Genomic DNA, 19,002 nt, shown 5'->3' with positions numbered 1-19,002 from the left:
TTCAGTTGTATCCAACTCTTCGTGAGCAGATTTGGGATTTTCTTGACAAAGGTATTTCCATTTCCATCTTTAGCTCATTTTACAGATGAGGAAATAGAGACAAACAGGGTAAAGTGACTTGTCCAGCTATTAAACATCTGAGGTCACATCAAATTCAGGAAGATAAGTCTTCCTGCCTTCCAGGCTTGGCACTCTATCCACTGCACCACCTAGCTGCCCTAATCTTGGTTATAACCATTGATATTTACCGTAATAGCAATTAAAACTGATAAAGTTTTAAAACCTCTTTCCCCATTTCAGTCTCATGTCTCCAACTGTCAACTGAACGATTCAAATTTGATGTCTTGTAGAGATACTAAATTCATCATGTTTAAAATTGAAGTCATTCTATTTCTCCCTAAAATTCTCCCACTTCTAAATTTTCCTATTACTGTTAAGGGTGCCACCAGGAATCCTCTCAGACACCCCAGCCTCCAAACAGGTGTTATCCTATATTCCTCATGCTCTCTCTCTCCCCTTCATATACCATCAGTTTTCAAATCCTGTCATTTCTAACTTCATGACACTTCTCTGATGTTCCTTTTCTCCTCTGAAAAGGCCTCGTATAGGCCCTCATCATCTCACACCTGAATTATTGCAATGGTCTTGGGGAAAAGCCCTGCCCCCTCCAGTCCATCCTAGCTTAGAGCACATCTGACTTCATCACCTCTTTATTCAGAAAACACCTCCCTGCTACTTGGAGGATTGAATATAAAATCCTTGGTTTGCGTCTTTTTCTATTATTCTTGCTGCAGTTCAGTCATGTCTGGCTCTTTGTGACCCCATCTGCTATTTTCTTGGCAAAGATGCTAGAGCGGCTTCCCTTTTCTTTCTCCTTTTCTTTCTGCCTTTTTCATTTTACAAGTGAGGAAACAGAATTAAGTGATTTGACCAGGTTCACAAATCTAATAAGCATCTAAGGCCAGATTTGAACTCAGGTCTTTTGGATTCGGGGGCCAGTGCTCTATCCACTGTGCTACATAGTTGCCTCATACTCCCCTTATACCATACTGTCCTCCACTCTGTGATCCAGTAACCCTGGGCTCTTTGTTGGTCTTTGAAGAAGATACTCTTGTCTCCCATTTCTGAGAGTTTTCTCTGGCTGTCTTAGAAGGCTCATTTCCACCTCCTGGCTTCCTTGGTCATCTGCAGCTCTCAGCTAAAGTCTTACCTTCTTCAAGAAGCCTTTCCTAGTCCTACTTAATCTTCAGTATCTTCTTCTGAGATTTCCTCCAATTTCTGCTTTCTATATCCTGTTGTATATTGTACATTATATTGTCATTATCCCCCATTAGCCTTTGAGCTCGTTCAGAGCAGGGAGTGTTTTATTTGCTTTGTTTTTGCCTTTCTTTGTAACCTCAGATCTTAGCACAACGTCTGGCATTTGATAGGTACTTAATAAAGGCTGGTTGACTTGACTTGACTATCCACAACAGAGGTGTCCATTACAGGGCCAGGCTGCCCACCGCACTCTCAGGTCCTCCTGGAAACAAATTAAAATGTAATTGGGAAATATTTAACAAAAGAAATAAAATAAAACAAAATATAGATAATGTTAACTTGTGGTTTTCTAAGTCAATGTGCAGTCTTAGGGATTCAGTTTAATGCCCACCAATCTACAGGATGCCCATCCTGGTCCCTCCCAGCTGCCAGGGCTCTTTATTCAAGCTTATTTGTATATGCTTTTTCTTATGTGTCTTGTATATATTATATGGGTACGTGTCTCTCCCACCCCAGTGGCATGTGAGGTTCTTGAGAGCAGAGGATGGTGATTTGTCTCCTCAGGACTTAGCTTGGTGCCTGGCACTGAGTAGGCAATTAATAAATCCTCATTGGTTAACAGTCATATGAGGCCATGAGTCAACTACTTGAATGATGTTGGCCAAGTAAATTCAAGTTTCTGGATCTGCTTTCTCAATTATAAAATGAGGATGCCAAACTAGCTGAGGGCACCTCTAACCCTAAATCTCTGATTTAATAATCCATCTTCTATATGACAACCTTTCAAATGCTTGAAGACAGAATGTTTCAACTAAGTTTGTCCAGGTTAAGCATCTCCTATTTCTCCAATTGATCCTCATATGGTCTGATTTCAAGGTCCTTCAACATTCTGACAGTCTTAGTCTGAATACTCTCCAAGGTAACAACATCTTTCCAAAAATGTGATGCCCAGAATTGAACACATTAAATGATCTAACCACAGTCACAAAAAAGACACAAAAAGTCAAGTGTCCCTCCCACCACAGGGCACCACCCTCTAACCTGTGATCTCTACCATCTTCATAACTAGAATCCTGTCTAGGGTTCTGCCAAGTCAGGGAAGGTCAGGATTTGCTTCTCTACATCTGTGCTCTCCTTAGTTACTCTCCTGTCAGAGTCGCTTCCCTTTGGTGGACAGATCACCTCAAATTTCTCTCCACTCCCAGATGGTGCTGGGCATCCTCTGGCTTCCACTGCTTGCTTTTGATCACTTAGCTGGATTGAAGACACCTGAGCACTGCTCCAACAACTGGAGGGCTATACTCCTTTGAATCATCAATATTTATACTCATAATTGCAGTATATTATAGAATTAGCCCTGTGGACTGAGGAAAATTCAACATTTTCCCCTTCTATTTTCCACTAAGGTTTAATAGTCATGAGTTCCAGCAAGCAGATCCTGAACAAGACACCGCTCTCTATCCATAACAAAACATTAGTAGAGGGTCATGAATATTAGTACCATATTCTTTAGTTGTTCATTTCATGTGTTTTAGAACATACATAGATGATGGACAGGAGGAGCAAGACAGCAAATGCAAAAATGACAGAATTTTTTTAAGCATGGAAAAACAAAAAGCCGAAGCAAATTGTAGAAGACATTTCAAGCTAAAAATCACAAAGCATCTAACCCCATAGGATCTAGGCCTATCTATGGCAATGAGGAATTCAAAGATTAAATGTCTTAGTAAACCAACAGATTGTTAGTGAACACATGTGGGATGTAAAGTGCTGTGTCTTTCTTTTCTCAAAAATAATGTGTCAGGAACAATCCCTTCAAGTGACAGAACTATTGTGCAAACTAGATGAGGAGAGGTAGAGTGAAGATGGTCTTTGGAGAAAGGAAGACCTAGTTTGAAAGTCCTGCCTTGGACACATACTGCCCCTAGAACCATGGACAAGTCCCTCAACTCCTCAGCATCCTGGGGCAACTCTCTATGGCCATGTTACAAATAACTTGCCCTATCTGCATCAATGGAGGGAATTTTCACTCCAAGAGTTCCCCGCATGGATGACATTACAGGACCAGACTCTTTCATTTTGAAAAGTTATTAATGCAATATAACTTTTGTGTTAGAAAGTAATATTTTATATCATGCTTACATAAATGACATAAAAAGAGGCAGCTAAGAAGACCCAGATTCAAGTCCATCTTCTGAAAATCCTGGCTATGGCCCTGGACACATCATTCAATCCCTCTCTCTGAGTTCCAAGCTCATCTCTAAAACTAGATGTTGCAGAGAAGGAACGGGCCAACATTAGTGGAGACAATCTCCTTACTCAAGGATTCCCTTAATAATGCAATTACAGGTCCAGTCTCAATCTTTCTCCTTTTGATGCTTTCAAAAGGCAAAACTTATTATACTGAAAAGTAAGACCTTCCATCTGCCATCACAGAATCATTAAGTTAGGGAATCCTCTTATAAATTTCATTTGCAGGAGAAATAAGAATAAATTGACTAATACTAAAATCAAAGTGTAGATTTAAAAAACTGTGTGATTTCAAGAAAGCCATTTAAGACAAAAGGGTTTCTACTAATTAAATATTAATGAAACATCTAGTAAAGATCCAAGAATCATACACCTGCAGAGTTGAAAAGGCTCTAAGAAGGAATTTAGTTTAATGCAGGTCTACATAAAAATCCCCTCTAGGACACTGGTGACAAGTGGTCATCCGGGGTTTATCTGAAGCCTTCCTATAAAAGGAAACTCATTACTTCATGAAGCAACCAATTCCACTTAATGAGATATCAAATTATTAGAAAGTTTTTCCTGCTTGAAGCCTATATTTGCTTCCTTGCACAAAGCCCAGTTTAAGAACAATAACTTTCTCTTTGATGTGTAATGAGATATTTTATCCTCTCCAAGACAACACCAATTGCCACTGAGTAGAATATTTCTTGTTTCGTTTTTCTAGTCAACATTCAACTTAATTCAATTAGCTAAGTGCCCACTATGTGAAAGACATGCTGGTCAGCATGGCATAGTGGACAAAAGGCTAGCTTTGGATCCAGGAATATCAGGGTTTGTTAACCTAAATCAGACATACACTTGCACTGAGATTACTAGCAAGTCACCAACCTCTCGTCTCCCTGTCCAAGCCACTCTAAGAAGACTACGTTACGGAAAAGTTGCTAATGGGTATAGGTGACAGAAGTTTCTATGTGGATGAAATCCCAAGTCCAGACCAAAAATGAATAGATAAATGTGAAAGGCACTGGAATTCCCAGGCAAAATCCTGTGTTGTCCTTCAGATGGAGGTGATTCCTACAGGGCTATGGCCAAAGAGACAAAAGTTCCAGAGAATAGCCTTGAAGTCTGAGTCTCAACGAGTCACTGCAAATAGTGCTCATTCAACTGTGAGATCTAGGAACTCCATCAAAGTACACATTTAGAAGAAATTCTAGAAATGTAGAATTCCAACGTGCTGGGCACCTGAACAAAGAATTGGAGATACTCCCACTCAGTGATGATGACTCAGTCTTGTGCTCCTTCCTCAATACCTATTGTTTCTTCTGTCCTCAAAACAGCCATTTTGTCAAAAGGGATAGAAGTAAGAATTAAAGACAAATAAGTGGCCAATTTAGGCTTCTTCAAGGATGTCATCAGAAGAAATGATGGAGCATTGAAAGAGAGAGAGGAGAAATGTGTCTAATCAGTTTTGATACTGACAGAGTGTACAACAAAGGGCACTTTACTTCCCTTGTGTGGGACTCAGTTTCCTCATCTGTAATACAGGTTTAATAATACAGGACTTACTTTTGATGAACATACTTTACAAATCTTAAAGTTCAGTATAAATGTGAACTAAAATATTTCATGTTGGGATAAAAAAGATCCAATTATTTTTCTTTCCACTATATTGTCAGTGGAGAATGGCACAACTTTTGTCATGAAAATTATGAGCTCACCTACTAGATGGTAAATTCCTTGAGGAAAGAGAATGTGACTTACTTTCTCCTAGTGCCTAACACTATTATCTACATAAAGTCAGCCCTTCATTTTGGTGAATATTATATGCTTCAATGCACTTATGATTTCAGTTGCATGAGGATTCCCTCACCCTATTCATGCCATCTCATATGCATGACAGATCTGTGTCTTCCTGTAATTATATAATTTTCTTAAATACTGTAATTGGTTGATATAATTTTACAACCTTTTTCAGCTTTTAAAATAAAAACCACATAGGTGTTTCTTTTCCAGCTCAGCTTGTCTGTCATTACATACATGACCATCAATCTCCTATCTCTTGGTCTGTGCACAAGCTATCCCCCAAAGTTCAAATCCACACACTCCCCAATCAGGTCCACTGTGCAGTATTACTAGTTTTTTTCAAAGCTCAGCTCAAGTGTTCTCTTCTACAGTAAGTCTGTTCTGACTCCCACTAGCTATACCCCAGCATATACCTGGTTGTTCAAACCTCCTGCAAAGCATTTCCGTAACAATGACCTATGCCCAAAGAACCAGATGTATACAAATATTCATAAGAGCACTTAAAAAAAAATAGCAAAGCAACAGAAACTAAGAAAGTGCCCTCTGCTGGGAAACGACTGAACAAATTTGGTTATATGAGTTTAAAGGAATATTACTGTTATAAGAAATGATGAATGGGACAGAATCAGAGACACCCAGAAAGACCTGTATGAACTGATATAAAGTGAAGTGGACTGAGCCAGGAGAACAATTTGTGCAAAATAACAACATCGTAAAGACCACTAATTTTGAAAGACTTAAGAACTTTGATCAAGGCAATGACCAATCATCAATCCAAAGGACCCATGATGAAGCACAATATCCATTTCTAGACAAAGAAATGAGAGGCTCAAGGTACAACTTGAAACATACTATGTACATATACATATATAGATACACATATATCTCACAATTTTTTAAATTAGGAGTTATTTTGTTCAACTATGCATATTTGTTTTAAGAGTTTTGTTTTTCTTTCTTTTTTTTCCAATGGGTAAGAGGTGGTGAGATGGAAGAAAAGAAACTTTTAATTAAAAATGTAATTCCACTTCAATGAAATAGAAGACTTCCAAGTATTCTTGTTGAAAAGGTCAGAGCTGAATAGAAAATTTGGCTTTCAAATACAAGAATCAAGAGAAGCATGAAAAGGTAAACAGGAAAGAGAAACCATAGGGCTTATTAAAATTGAACTGTTTACATTCCTTTGTGGAAAGATGATATTTGTAACTCATGAGACCTTTCTCAGTATTAGGATAGTTGGAAGGAATATATATGTGTGTATATGCATATATATGTGTATATGTGTATATATATGTATATATACACATATATACATATATATGTAGAGAGAGAGAGACAGAGACACAGAGGGCACAGGGTGAGCTGAATATGAAAGGGTGATATTCAAAAATAAATTTAAGTGTTAAGAGGAATATACTAGGAGAAAGAGAAAGGGAGAGGTAGAATGTAGTAAATCATCTCACATAAAAAGAGAGGCAAGAAAGAGCTTTTACAATGAAAGGGAAGAAGGAAAACGTGAGAGGGAATAAGTGAGCCTTACTTTCACTGGATTTGGCTTCAGGAGGGAATAACGTACACATTCAATTCATATGGGAGTTTATCTTACCCTACGGGAAAGCAAAGGGGCGAAGGGGATAAGAGAGGAGGGATAATAGAAGGGATTGCAGATTGGGGGAAGGGGATAATCAGAAGCAAACACTTGGGTAGAGGAACAGGTCAAAGGAGAGAACAGAATAAAAAGAGGGTGGGACAGGATAGAGTGAAATATAGTCTTTCACAACATGACTATTATGGAAGTGTTTTGCATGACTACACATGTATAACCTATATCAAATTGCTTGCCTTCTCAATGAAGGTGAGTGGGGAGGGTGGAAAGGAGAGAATGTGGAACTCAAAGCTTTAAAAATGAATGTTAAAAATTGTTTTTATGTGCAACTAGGAAATAAGATATATAGGCAATGGGGTATAGAAATCTATCTTGTCCTACAGGAAAATAGCAGGGAAGGGGATAAGAGGAGTGGGGGAGTTGGTGATAGAAGGGAGGGCAGATTGGAGGAAAGAGCAATCAGAATACACCTGTCCTGTGGTGGGGGAAGATGGGGAGAAAATCTGAAATTCAAAATTTTGTGGAAGTAAATGTTGAAAACTGAAAATAAATAAATTTAAAAGTAAAAAAAATGTAATTCCATAAATGCATAGAAGATAAAAGAAGGAAGTTCAGAGGAGACAAAGACAAGCAGGATAACATTGCAACTAGCATGTTGAATTTGTTGTATACTTTTTAAAAAACTCAAGATGTCCACATCAAAGATTTGCAAGTTCACATCCAATCCTCTCATTCCGTTCTTTCTATATGGCAATGTTCACGTCTGCTGGTGACTGTCAAATACAGAATAATAACGGTAACTGGGACCTGCTTCATGTTTCAGAGGGTGGGTACTGGCCACTGTTATACTTAAGAGAGGTTTTATATTTCGTTTTCTATTTATGTGTTTTCTGCTGCCCCACTCCCAGCAAACAGAATGTGAGTTCCTTGAAGGCAGGAACTGATGTTTTGGTTTGTTTTCATCTTTCCATTGGCAGAGACTGACACATAGCAGACCTTTAGTAAATCCTTGTTCCATTGCATTGAACGCATTTTATCAAAGTTTTTAAAATCCTATTTCAATACTAAGAAATTGTTTTTAGAATATTTTTAAAACTTATTCTTACTCAGAATTTCATCATGCAATGCAAATGTAATGTACACTCTTAACTCATTTCCTTACTAACACCTGTTTATTGACTAACTTAAATGGATGGTACTTGAAAAAAAAGGGCATTTCATTTTTCTTACAATGTTATATAAGATGGACTTTGCTTTAGCCCCAGAAAGTTAGCCCTACTAAGGAAGGGAGAGATTTTGATTGGTATCAGGAGAGGGAATGTTCCACATGGTCAAATCCCAGATCTGTTCAAGAAAATGAATACTGGGCTTTTCCCAATACTCTTTTCTCCTTTCTCCCAAAATACCTTGTATGTCCAATTATCTGCATGTTTTCTCCCACATTAGAACATGAGTTCCTAGGGGACAGAGGCTTGCTTTGCCTTTCTTGGTATCCCCCAACACCTGGCACAGCCAGTCATTAACTGTTTACCAAGTGTTTCCTATGTGCCAGGCACTGGTCACTAAATACAAAGGAAGGTGTCCAAAGCCCAATGCCTGTCACACAGGATGCACTTGGTAAATGCTCATTGACTAACAAGTTCATATGTTAGACTAATGAGGTTGTACACATCAAAACAAAGAAATCCAATCAAGAAGTACACAACCCAGACCAGGCACATTTGCTGAGGCAAAAAGCTCATATTCAAAGAGGGAATCTGTTTTCAGAGTTGTCTTGTAAAGACTCCCATGTCTACCTGACTTGGTTGACCCATCAGGTAGTGTTACTGAGCTTTCCCTCCCCTCTTTCTGTTTTAGTCTGGACTACTGGGAAGAGTGGGGAGGAAGGTTAGGTTAAGTAATGAAGGTGATGGAGACATAGCAATATTTTAAAAAATAAATAACTTCCTGAATTATTCTTCAATGATCTCATTTACTATAGTAGACAAAAGTAAGGTGTAGAACTTACCACGAAGATACATTTTAAAATCAAGCACAGGATAGCATAATGGATAACACAGGGAACTTGGAGTCAGAAAGACCTGGTTTTAAATTCTGCTCTCCCAACCCCCATCCCAGCTCAGACAGCTGTGTGACCTTCTACAAATCTTATAATTGGGCTGATCCTCAGTTTTCTGATCTGTAAAATGGGGATAACAGCACCAGACCCATAGGATTGTTGTGAGAATCAAATGAGATAATGGAGTGAAGTGATTTATAATCCTTTAAGCATTATATGAATGTTACCTACTCTTGTTAGTAGAAACTACTCAAATAGTCACCATTGCCAGCCAATTCTGACTCTGGGAACAAAGTAAAGATTGTGGGGTGTGGATTTTCTCCATTCTCTGCGATCTAACTGCTACTTTGTGAGTGGGATAATAATTTTTCCTTCATAATACAAATTATATACTTTACCAATTGCAGTTACTTAGAAAAAATATATTTTGTTTCATTTGAAACTCAGATCCTGAAAACTCTGATACTATGTTATGCTTCCGATGTAACACACAGCACTGTCGAGATCCCACCTTAGCCATTTAAGAGCAGAGATGACAAGTTACCCATAATAGCCCCTGTAAAGTCAGAGAGCAAAGACAGACTTATCAAGACGGACCTCCAGCCGCTGAACCAATCAATCAACAGGTATTTATTAAGCATCTACCCTGGGCTAAGCCCAGGCTGGGCTGAAACAAACCTTACTGGCAAAGCCCAGACATTCTAAGGGGAGGGGGGGGGGGGGGGAGAAGATGAAAAGGGCACATACAAATAAAGGGAGGATGGACATCAAAGGAGGAAATGCAAATACATTCAAAGCAGTGAAGGACAAGGCAGCCTGGGAGGGAGGGAGTGGGAAGGGAAGGAGTTGTATTTATGAGCACTTAATCTGTTAGGTCAGGTCTGTTCTAGTGGGAGGGATTGAACTATATGGCTGCTAAGGTCTCTTCCAACTCTCAAGTTTTGGGATTCAAAGGTTCACAATAGTTGCCATCCCAAGTCTTAGAGAAGTATCTGAGACTCAAAGAATTTAGGTGACTTAGACAGTCACATAGCTCATAAGTTTCTATAGTGAGATTTGAACCCAGATCTTCCTGAATATAAATAGGTTCTTTTTATCTACCATGTCCCACACTAAGCTCATCTATACCAATTCCATTTCTTAAAGAATCCAGTTAAATCTTAATACCCATCAATTTGGGGCAGTGAGGAGGTGCAGTGGATAGAGCACTGGCCCTGGAATCAGGAGGACCCAAGTTCAAATACGGCATTAAACACTTGATGCTTACTAGCTGTGTGACCCTGGACAAATCACTTAACCCGAACTGCCATATTTGATGCATTTCTTCTATAGAAAGAGAGTTTTGTTTTTTTTAAACACACACACAGATAGTACTTGGGACAAAACAGGTATATATATGGCCTGATAATGTGGATCACATGAACTAAACTATTTCAAAGTTTTTAAGTTTGCAAAGAGCTTTACACATATCATATCATTTGATCCTCCCTGAGAGGAAGGTGCTATTGTGCAAGCCTCAATATACAGAAGGGACACCTGGGCAGATAGCCACTATGTGATTTGCGTGAGGTTACCCAGCTAGTAAGAGTCTGTGGGTGGATTCAAACTCAGGTCTCTAGCCATGGTACCCTTTGATGCCTCCTAGTGATCTTTTCCACAGAATTCTCTCAGATATCCCTAATCAGTTTGTGAGCAAGTCAAGACATCAAGACATCACCCTTGTGATAGTATTGGTCTTCTTTGAGAATGAAGGATGAACGGCCACCATGACCACAATCACCACTCTCTATCTGCCCAAAGCAGCAATCTCCTAAATGCCAAATGTAATGGACCTTTCTCAGTGCGTCTCCTTCTTGGCCCCCTGTAGCATCTGTCACTGCTGGCCACCTTCTCTGTTTTCCTCTTGTAGACTCCCTCCTCCCTCTTGACTCTCCTCCTCCCTGTCTTAACAGTCCTAAGTCCCCCAGAAGACTCAATCATTCACATCACACCCACTAACTGTGGGCATCCCCCAGACTTTGTCCTGGCTCCTCTTTTCTTTTTTCTGTATCCATATTCTCTACCACAACCTCATCAGCTCCCATGGGTTCAATTATCATCTATGTAGATGATTCCCAGATTTATAAATCCAACTTTAGCCTTTCTCCTGAGCTCCAATCCTGGATCTCCAACTGCTAATTGGACATTTTAAATTCCAGGTCCTACCGTAGGTATCTAAATTCATTATGTCCAAAAGAGAACTCAATATTTTCCTGTCCTTTCTTTCTCCAATCCTCTCCTCTTCCGAAGTTCTCAATTACTGTCCTGTCTGGGGCACCATACTTCCAAGCATCAGACATTATCTCCACTGGCATTATCTCCACTGGGCTAGCCTCACATGGCCCATCTACCCAGATGTTCCCGAGGCTGCCAAGGAAAATGTCACCTTCTTGAGGGCCAGGACTGGGTTTTGTCTTTTTTCCCCAGGGCCTTCTGTGGGGGGATGGTGAGAGGCAGATCTGTGATTCGTTGAGGTAGTTGGTCAATAAAGAATTATTAAGTGCCTATTGTGTGCCAGGCATTGTACTAAGCATTGGGGATACAAAAAGAGGCAAAAGAGCTTGTCATCTTCCTTCTCAAATTGCTTCCTCTTCCTGAGCTCCTAATCAGCTGCCAGCAGGCCCAGCATCCACCCATCCATCCATCCATCCATCTGTCCATCCGTCTGTCCATTCATCCATCCGTCTATCCATCCGTCTCCCAGATTTAGGACTGACCTTCCTTCTCCCCCAGCTTGCCTAGCCAATTCAGTTAACAAGTCTTGCTTTTCCACCTCTAGAGTATCTTGTGCCTTGGTCCCCTTCTTCCTCTTCTGATTTCATCTCCCCTTTGCTGTTGCTTTCCCAGCCTTGGAGAGACATGGACAACTGAATTAAACAAAGATTCACTAATGTGTCCAGGGGGCTAGGTGAGGGTTACGTGAGCTGAAAAGTTGAGATCAGACTCAGTTCTGTCCTCTTGCAGCTAGCTGGTCAGAAGAGCATGTTACTTCCCCAGCAAGAATGAGCAAATAAATGAAGAAGGGACTAACGCATTTGTTAAGTGCCTCTGCTCTCTCCCCAGCTTCCTGCTTTTTTTACATTTTTTAAAGTGCTTACTATGGACCAGGTACTGTGCTAAAGGCCAGGGATACAAAGACAAAAGTGGAACCATTCCTCCCTTAGGGATCTCATATTCTGATGGTAGAGAATGCCAGGTGGTTTTGAGGGTCCTTCCAGTTCTACATCTGTGATGCTTTCCTACAGGAAGGACTCTCCACATGGCTCATGCTCCAGTCTCTGGGGATTCATCACAGTCCCCAAGCAACAGCATCAACTGTCTGGTCTTTGCTATTCCCTTAGATCCCCCTAAGATTTTGGAGGCTCACAGATCTGAAGCACAAACGGATTTGAGAGACCATCGAGACCAAGTCCCTCATTTACAAATAGGGAAAATGAGGTCCAAGGGACTTGCTCAAGGTCATCCAGTAAGCCAGAACAGAGATTCAAATGTCTAGTTCAAATGTCCCTCCCTTAAAGTCTTCCCAGCTACTTCCCTCCACTTCCCACTTTTCCACTGTGCTTCTGCCCTAGATGATGCACTTATTAGATATTATTTTGCATGTGTGTGGCCTCCCCTTGTTAGCATGTCAGCTCCCTGAGGGACAAGGACTTTTGATTCCTCCTGCCTACAGTGCCTGCCAGAATCAAATGCTCAGTAAAAGCTCATTCATTCATTCCTTCATTCAGCCATGCTTTATTATTAAACATGATTACTTGAGTAAGTATCACAGCCTTTTGCTGACAACCAGCTCCAAGAGGATATTGAGTCAGCCTTAAACTTTGGGACTCACTGAGAAGGCCCCCACACTTTAGCTTATGGAGTGATTGTCTGCTTAATTAAATCATCCAAACCTCCACTTGTTCTCTCATCGGTAAAACAGAGATAATGATAATTGTCCTGCCTAATTCACTGGCTTGTTGTCAGGAAAGTGGCCTGCAAGTCATTATGCAAAGTGAATGATGGTGCTTGTTATCATTATTGCAGAGATCAGGAAAGTACACAAAACAAGGAAGACCCAAAGACAGAAGATAATTAGGTGCTAAATTAGGGGTTACCCTCTTAGTGCTACAGGAGTTCAAGGGCTGGAGGGCCCATGAGTTAGAGACCTACACCAGGGATCTCTTCTCTGAGATCACACAGTAAATAAAGCCTTGAACCTTCTATTGCCAGAGGCGACCTGGGCATATCCTCAAGCAAAGCCTTTCTAAATAGATAAAACATATTAACTATTCTAATTAATACCGCAAGCAAGGAGGATTGTAGGAGAAATTCTCTTCTCCTATGGACACCATTAGACCCTTTTCAAGTAGACTTGAGCACGGTTAAAACCACTGTTTACATGGAACAGTTCTATATCCAGGGTACAGAGAGCTTCCTAAATTGGGCATTCAATCTAGGATGCCCTCGAGCCAAAGGCTGCGGCCATGTTAACCAGTATAGATAGCAGTTAGGGCTGCATCCCTCAGTTATAAGACCTACCAAATTCTCTCTCTTCAGATGCACATGGGAGCCTAGAACCAAAGGACAAACACAAAGTTGAAATGCTAATTAGGAATCCTTCAGTGTGAATTCATTGAGTGCTTATCTATTCATTATAACAGATTCCCCAACGGCCTTCACTAGGCAAGGCTGTCAGATGCATCAGAATGACTGGTGTTTAAAAGAAATAAAACCACTTTCTTTAAAAATATCTCAAACTGACCTCCTTCCCTTCTCAATGAGGTTTTACTGTATTAGGAAAATACTAATCAGCTTAAAGGTTTTGGAGCTTTTTAAGGTATTTGGCAAGACATTTTATTTTTTTTAAACAAGAGACAAGTACTGTAGGTAGCCACAGGTTTGCTAAATATTATTAATAATATCATTTCCAAAACTATCAGTAAAATATTTTTAAAATAGAATACTTCCAGAACACTTAGCTTTAAATATGTTGTCTCATTTGATCCTCACAACAGGTGTTATTATCTTCCAAAGGAGTAAACTGAAGCTTGAGAGATTAAGTGACTTGCCCAGGGTCACAATTTAGCAAGTGTCTGGAGAGCTGAGCTCAAGTCTTCCTAATACAGAAGACAGTGTTCTAAGGACTGGGTCACCTTGCTGCCCTTCAAAACCACAGAAGGAGAAAAACTGAAGAGGAAAAGTGGAAGGAGATCGGCTTTTCTCCAAAAGGCTTCTTTGCATTTGAGGCCCATTCCCATAGGCTTACACCCAGGGCTGGGAGGCTGGCTGTACGAGAACAGGCTGCTTTCCTCAGGGCCTTCAGGTCTCAACACTCACAAAGATGCTTTATTTTTCTCTTTTCTTTTTTTAAAACCTGAAGAGACACCCCACATGAGCTGCGTCCCACTTGGTCCCAGTCCTTTTCCCTGCTCTGACTGGGGGGCAGTAGGTAAGTGTGGAGAATGAGGATGGATGTGGATGTCCCCAGTGCAAACCTATTCCCACACCTGGGGAAGAAAGCCTCCCCACAAGCTCATGCTTATTATTGGAATATCTCCTTCCCATTCCAAAGGCAACCAGCACCACAGACTCAGCGCCAACTAATGACTAATATGGTTAATCTGAAATTAACACCTTAATAGTCTTTAACTTTCCTGGTAATCAGTGTCAGGACAAATCAGAGGATCAGAGGAGGAAGGCACCGAAGAAGAAAGCTCCTCTTTTTACAGATGGAAAACTCCAATGTTCACACAGGTAGTGTGAGAGGTAGGATCCTGTTGAGTTCAGAACACTGTGTCACTTCCTGGGGGGGTAGTCCTGGCAAAGTCACTCATCTTCCCTCTCAGTTTCCTCATCTGTAAAATACAGATAATACTAGCACCTACCTCCCAAGGTTGTTGTAAGGATCAAATGAGATAATCCTATAAAGCGCTTTGCAAATCTTAAATAGTATGGAAATGGTAGTTATTGTTATTAGTACTAGTAGCAATAGTAGTACCCCATCACCTCCCAACTTCTGTCAAAGAGCAAAGTCACAGGCTCCCAGTCTTGTGACAAGGAAGTGAAGGTTAAAAACCCACCTTCCCTCACTCCCAGTCTCTCAATTTCTCTGGGAACCCTTCCACCAGAAAAACCACATCTTCCAAGGTGTCCAATGACCTCAGATGTGTGGCTCTCGCCAAATACCCCAGCCTCATCCCCAGACCTTCAGTAGAACCAACTGAATCCAGAACTGCTGCATCAAAGGAATTGGAAAGGCCCCAGAGGGAAAGTGCTATTGTGGAAAGAGTTCTGTGCTGGAGTCATGAAAAACCCAGCTTTGAATCCTAGCTCTGTGACTTTTGTGACTTTAGATGAGGCCCTTAACGTCACTAAATTTCCCTCATATGTAAAATGGGTATAATAATACTTGCATGGCCTGTGTCACAGAGATGTTGTGAGCCACACGTGTGGCAAACCTTGAAGCACTAGAGAAAATATAAATTTGTATTATTAACCCATCCATGCCCTCACAAGAATCTTTCCTACAATATAATGACTGGTACACAGGAGGAACTTAATAAATGCTTGTAGACTTGACAACATCCCTGATATGTGATGGGCCAGCTTCTTTTGCTTGTAGATCTTCTACCACCCCAGCGGCCCACCCCATCCCTTCACATCTTATCAAATCCTATCCCATCCTTTTCCTTCCTTCCACCCGATCTCATCCCATCCCATCCCATCCCATCCCATTTCATCTCATCCAATCCCACCCCATCCCATCTTATCGAATCTCATCCCATTTCATCCCATCTTATCCCATTCCCATCCTATACCATCTCATCCCAACCTCATCCTATCCCATTCTGGCTCACTTTGGGAGCTCTCATTGTTAGGATTTTCTTTTCTCCCACATCAGGTTGAAATCTTCCCCTCTGACAACTTCCACCATTTGCTCCTGGGTCCATCTGGTTGGAGAACAAGTTTCATTCCTCTTCCACAAGACAGCCTTTCAGCTACTCCAAGCTGCCTGTCTGCTCTTTCCCCAAGCACTGTCTCCTGTTTGCCAGCCTAAATATCAGCTGTTAGTGATGGAGGGCTCACTACCAGCACAGGCTGACTATTCCACATGGGGTCTAGGTCAATGATTAGGAAGTGTTTCCTTACATCCTCAACTCACTCATTTGCTTCTGGTCCTAATCTTTCTTTTGATCCAGTCCAATCCAGTGATCATTTAAGTGCCTACTATGTGCAGACCCCTGTGCAAGTCACAGGAAAAGAGACTGGTCCAGTGATTTTTCTGGTATAAGGAAATCCAAAGTAAGGAAATTCTCTCTGCAGATACAGGCTGAATGACTTGCCCAGAACCATACTCAGGTCTCCCTGGTTTGGGGGTTGCCTCCTTAGTCATTCAAAGACAAAAACCAAACAATCTCAGCCTTCAAGAAACCAACTACATTGGGCACGAGATGGGGGATAAATTATGGAAAGCTGACTGATGGGTAACACACTCATCTGGGGACTGAAAGAACCCCTATGCCATGGGACAAGGAAAGGCTTCTTAGAGAAGGTTTGGAAGAGGCTGGGCATTCTAGAAGGAGGGGGTGAAGCGAGCAAGTGTGCCAGGCATGATGGAGACAGTATTCAAAGGGAAAAGGGAGCAGGTTTGATAGACAACAAAGCTGGAAAGGTGGCATGGAGCCAGGCCATGAAAGATTCTAAATGCCAAATGTGACCTTGGACAAGTCAAAAACCTCTTGGGGATCTCATCTTCCTCATCTGTGAACTGAAGGGGTTGCGCCAATGGCCTCTGAAGCAGCTAGAACACTGGCCTTGGAGAAAGGAAGACTCGAGTTCAAACCCAGCCTCAGACATTTACTAGCTGTGTGACCCTGACCAAGTCACGCAACCACTGTCCACCTCAGTTTCCTCTACTGTAAAAGGGAGATGATAATAACATCCACTTTGAAGGGCTGATGTGAGAATCAAATGTGATATTATTTGGAACAGGCTTAGCACAGTGCCCGGCACTTGATGGTTGCTTAACAAATATTTATTCCCTCCCCCATCTCTTTTCCCTTCTAGATATACATCTATGACTCTGAAATTGTTTTCTTTGTCCCCAGAGGACAGGCTCAGGAACAAGAGGTAAAAATTGTAAAGGCTTCAGTCAGGAACAAACTTCCTCCCAAGGTAGGGGTGGGAGGTAACCCCTCTTCCCCGAGATCTCCAAGCACAGGCCCAGACTATTGGTGAGGTGGAGAGCATGGATTTATATCCTGGAGATCCTTTCCAGTTCTAAACCCGGCTGATTCGGCCCTAGAATGTTTTCCCCTGAAGGCAATCGGAAGTGGCTGAATTTCCAGACCTAGGGAGTGGCGACCTGGGCTTTACGCACCTCAGCCTCGGGCTGGGTGTCAGTGGTCTAGAGAAGGCGAGCCCAGAGTTGCCCTAAGACTGGAGTAGATCTGTCGGAGCAGGAAGGGAGCTCTCACCACAGTCTGACTAATGCACTATTTTAAAACACACAATGTTAGCTCTGGAAGGGACCCGGGGGTCCCTGGAAGGAAACCCAGAGTCCTGAACTGGGGTCCAGTTTCAATCTCAACTCTGTCATCTGTTTACCAAATGAGTGACCTTGATCAAGTCCCTTCTCTCCTACAAGTTGAACTACGTGACCTCTGAGGCCCCTCCAGCTCTCGAGATGTTCGCCTATGGATTCTAGGGCACCGCTGTCCTGCCAGCCTGATAACAGGCTATGTTCCCAAGTCGTGGGGGTCATCGAGTCATCAAAAATCATTTCAGTCCAATTTCCCCCTCCTTGTACAGATGGGGTAACTGAGGCTCCGAGTGGGCAAGTGATTGCGCAAGTCCATGGGATCAGAGATCTAGAGACTCAAGGCACAGCGGAGGCTAGGTAGTCCGACTCTTCCGTTTCAAAGACTAGGAAACAAGCTGGGGGGAGCGGGGAGCGCCTCGTCCAAGTTCATGCAACCATAGATCTAGAGACTCGAGGGACATCTGAGGCTATCGTCGTTATACAGACAAGCAAACTGAGGCACAGAGGGGGAAGTGATCGCCCAAGTTCAGGAAATCAAAGGTCTAGAGACTCCAGGGACCGCGGTGACCCCCCAGTCCGACTCTCTCACTTCACCGACGAGCAAACTGAGGCTCGGAGGGGGTGGGGGTCGCCGCGGCCAGGGGCTCGGTGAGGGGCCGGGAGCTCGGTGGAGGGTGGCTCGTGGGGGCTCACCTGGCTGTGCGTGTCTGGCGGCAGGTTCCGCAGCAGCACCTTCCTGCGGTTGCTCAGCTCCCGCCGCGTCCTCTGCAGCCTCCGCTCCACCTCGCCGGCCTCCAGGGGCTCCGGGGGCTCCCGGGGCTCGGGCTGCGCGGGCGCCTCGGCCGGTGGGGGAGTCCCGGGCGGGGGCTGCGGTGCCGCCGCGGGGAGCAGCCCCGGCTCCTCGGGCTCTGCCGCCGCTTCGCGCTCGGGTCCGGCAGCCGCCATGTTCCCGCGGCTCCCGATCGCCCCTGTCCCTCCGGCTGCGGCCGAGCCCGAGAGCTCGAGAGCCGGGGAGGCCCGGCGGGGCTGCGGGGCAGGAGCGCGGCCGAGCCCAGGAGGCCGGAGCCGAGCGCAACGGAAGGGAAGGGAAGGGAAGAAAGGCGGCGGCGGGGCGGAGGCGGTACCGCGGACTCGTGGGGGCGGGGGGAAGGGGAGGAGAAGGGGAGAGCCCGTCCCGCCCCTCCCCCGCCTCTTCCCTGCCCCACCGGACCCGGCCCCCTCCGCGCCCCCACCCCACCCACCCTGCTCGCGCGGAACCTGGGCTGCTGGGTGTGAGCGCCCCGGGACAGCTCAGCCTCACACCTGGGCGGGGGGGGGGGGAACCCTTGTCTGCTTCTGCACCTCCGGCTCTGCCCCTCTGCCTCTTCTGCCCCTCTGCCTCTGCTCTGTCTCGCCCTCCAAGTCTCGGGGACCTAGGATGTCTGAGCACCTGGGAACCAAAATAATCAGAGTGGAAGAGCTGCTCTGAGAATATCCGAG

At 43.2% G+C, this 19,002-nt stretch overlaps 1 protein-coding gene across 3 annotated transcripts in view; it reads right to left on the bottom strand.

Moving 5' to 3' along the window:
• Nucleotides 1–18,688, bottom strand: part of RAVER2 (ribonucleoprotein, PTB binding 2) — a 100,193-nt gene extending 81,505 nt beyond the window's left edge. For all 3 annotated transcript variants that reach the window (XM_072649742.1, XM_072649744.1, XM_072649745.1), the window contains exon 1: nt 18,217–18,688. In XM_072649742.1, the coding sequence (XP_072505843.1) occupies nt 18,217–18,468 (252 nt within the window). In that variant the 5' untranslated portion in view covers nt 18,469–18,688. The remainder of the gene's footprint in view (nt 1–18,216) is intronic.
• Nucleotides 18,689–19,002: the final 314 nt, after the last annotated feature.

Source organism: Notamacropus eugenii, chromosome 2 (assembly GCF_028372415.1).
Source record: "Notamacropus eugenii isolate mMacEug1 chromosome 2, mMacEug1.pri_v2, whole genome shotgun sequence".
In the NCBI taxonomy this organism is placed as follows: Eukaryota; Metazoa; Chordata; class Mammalia; order Diprotodontia; family Macropodidae; genus Notamacropus; species Notamacropus eugenii.
This window is presented reverse-complemented; position numbering and strand designations above follow the sequence as displayed.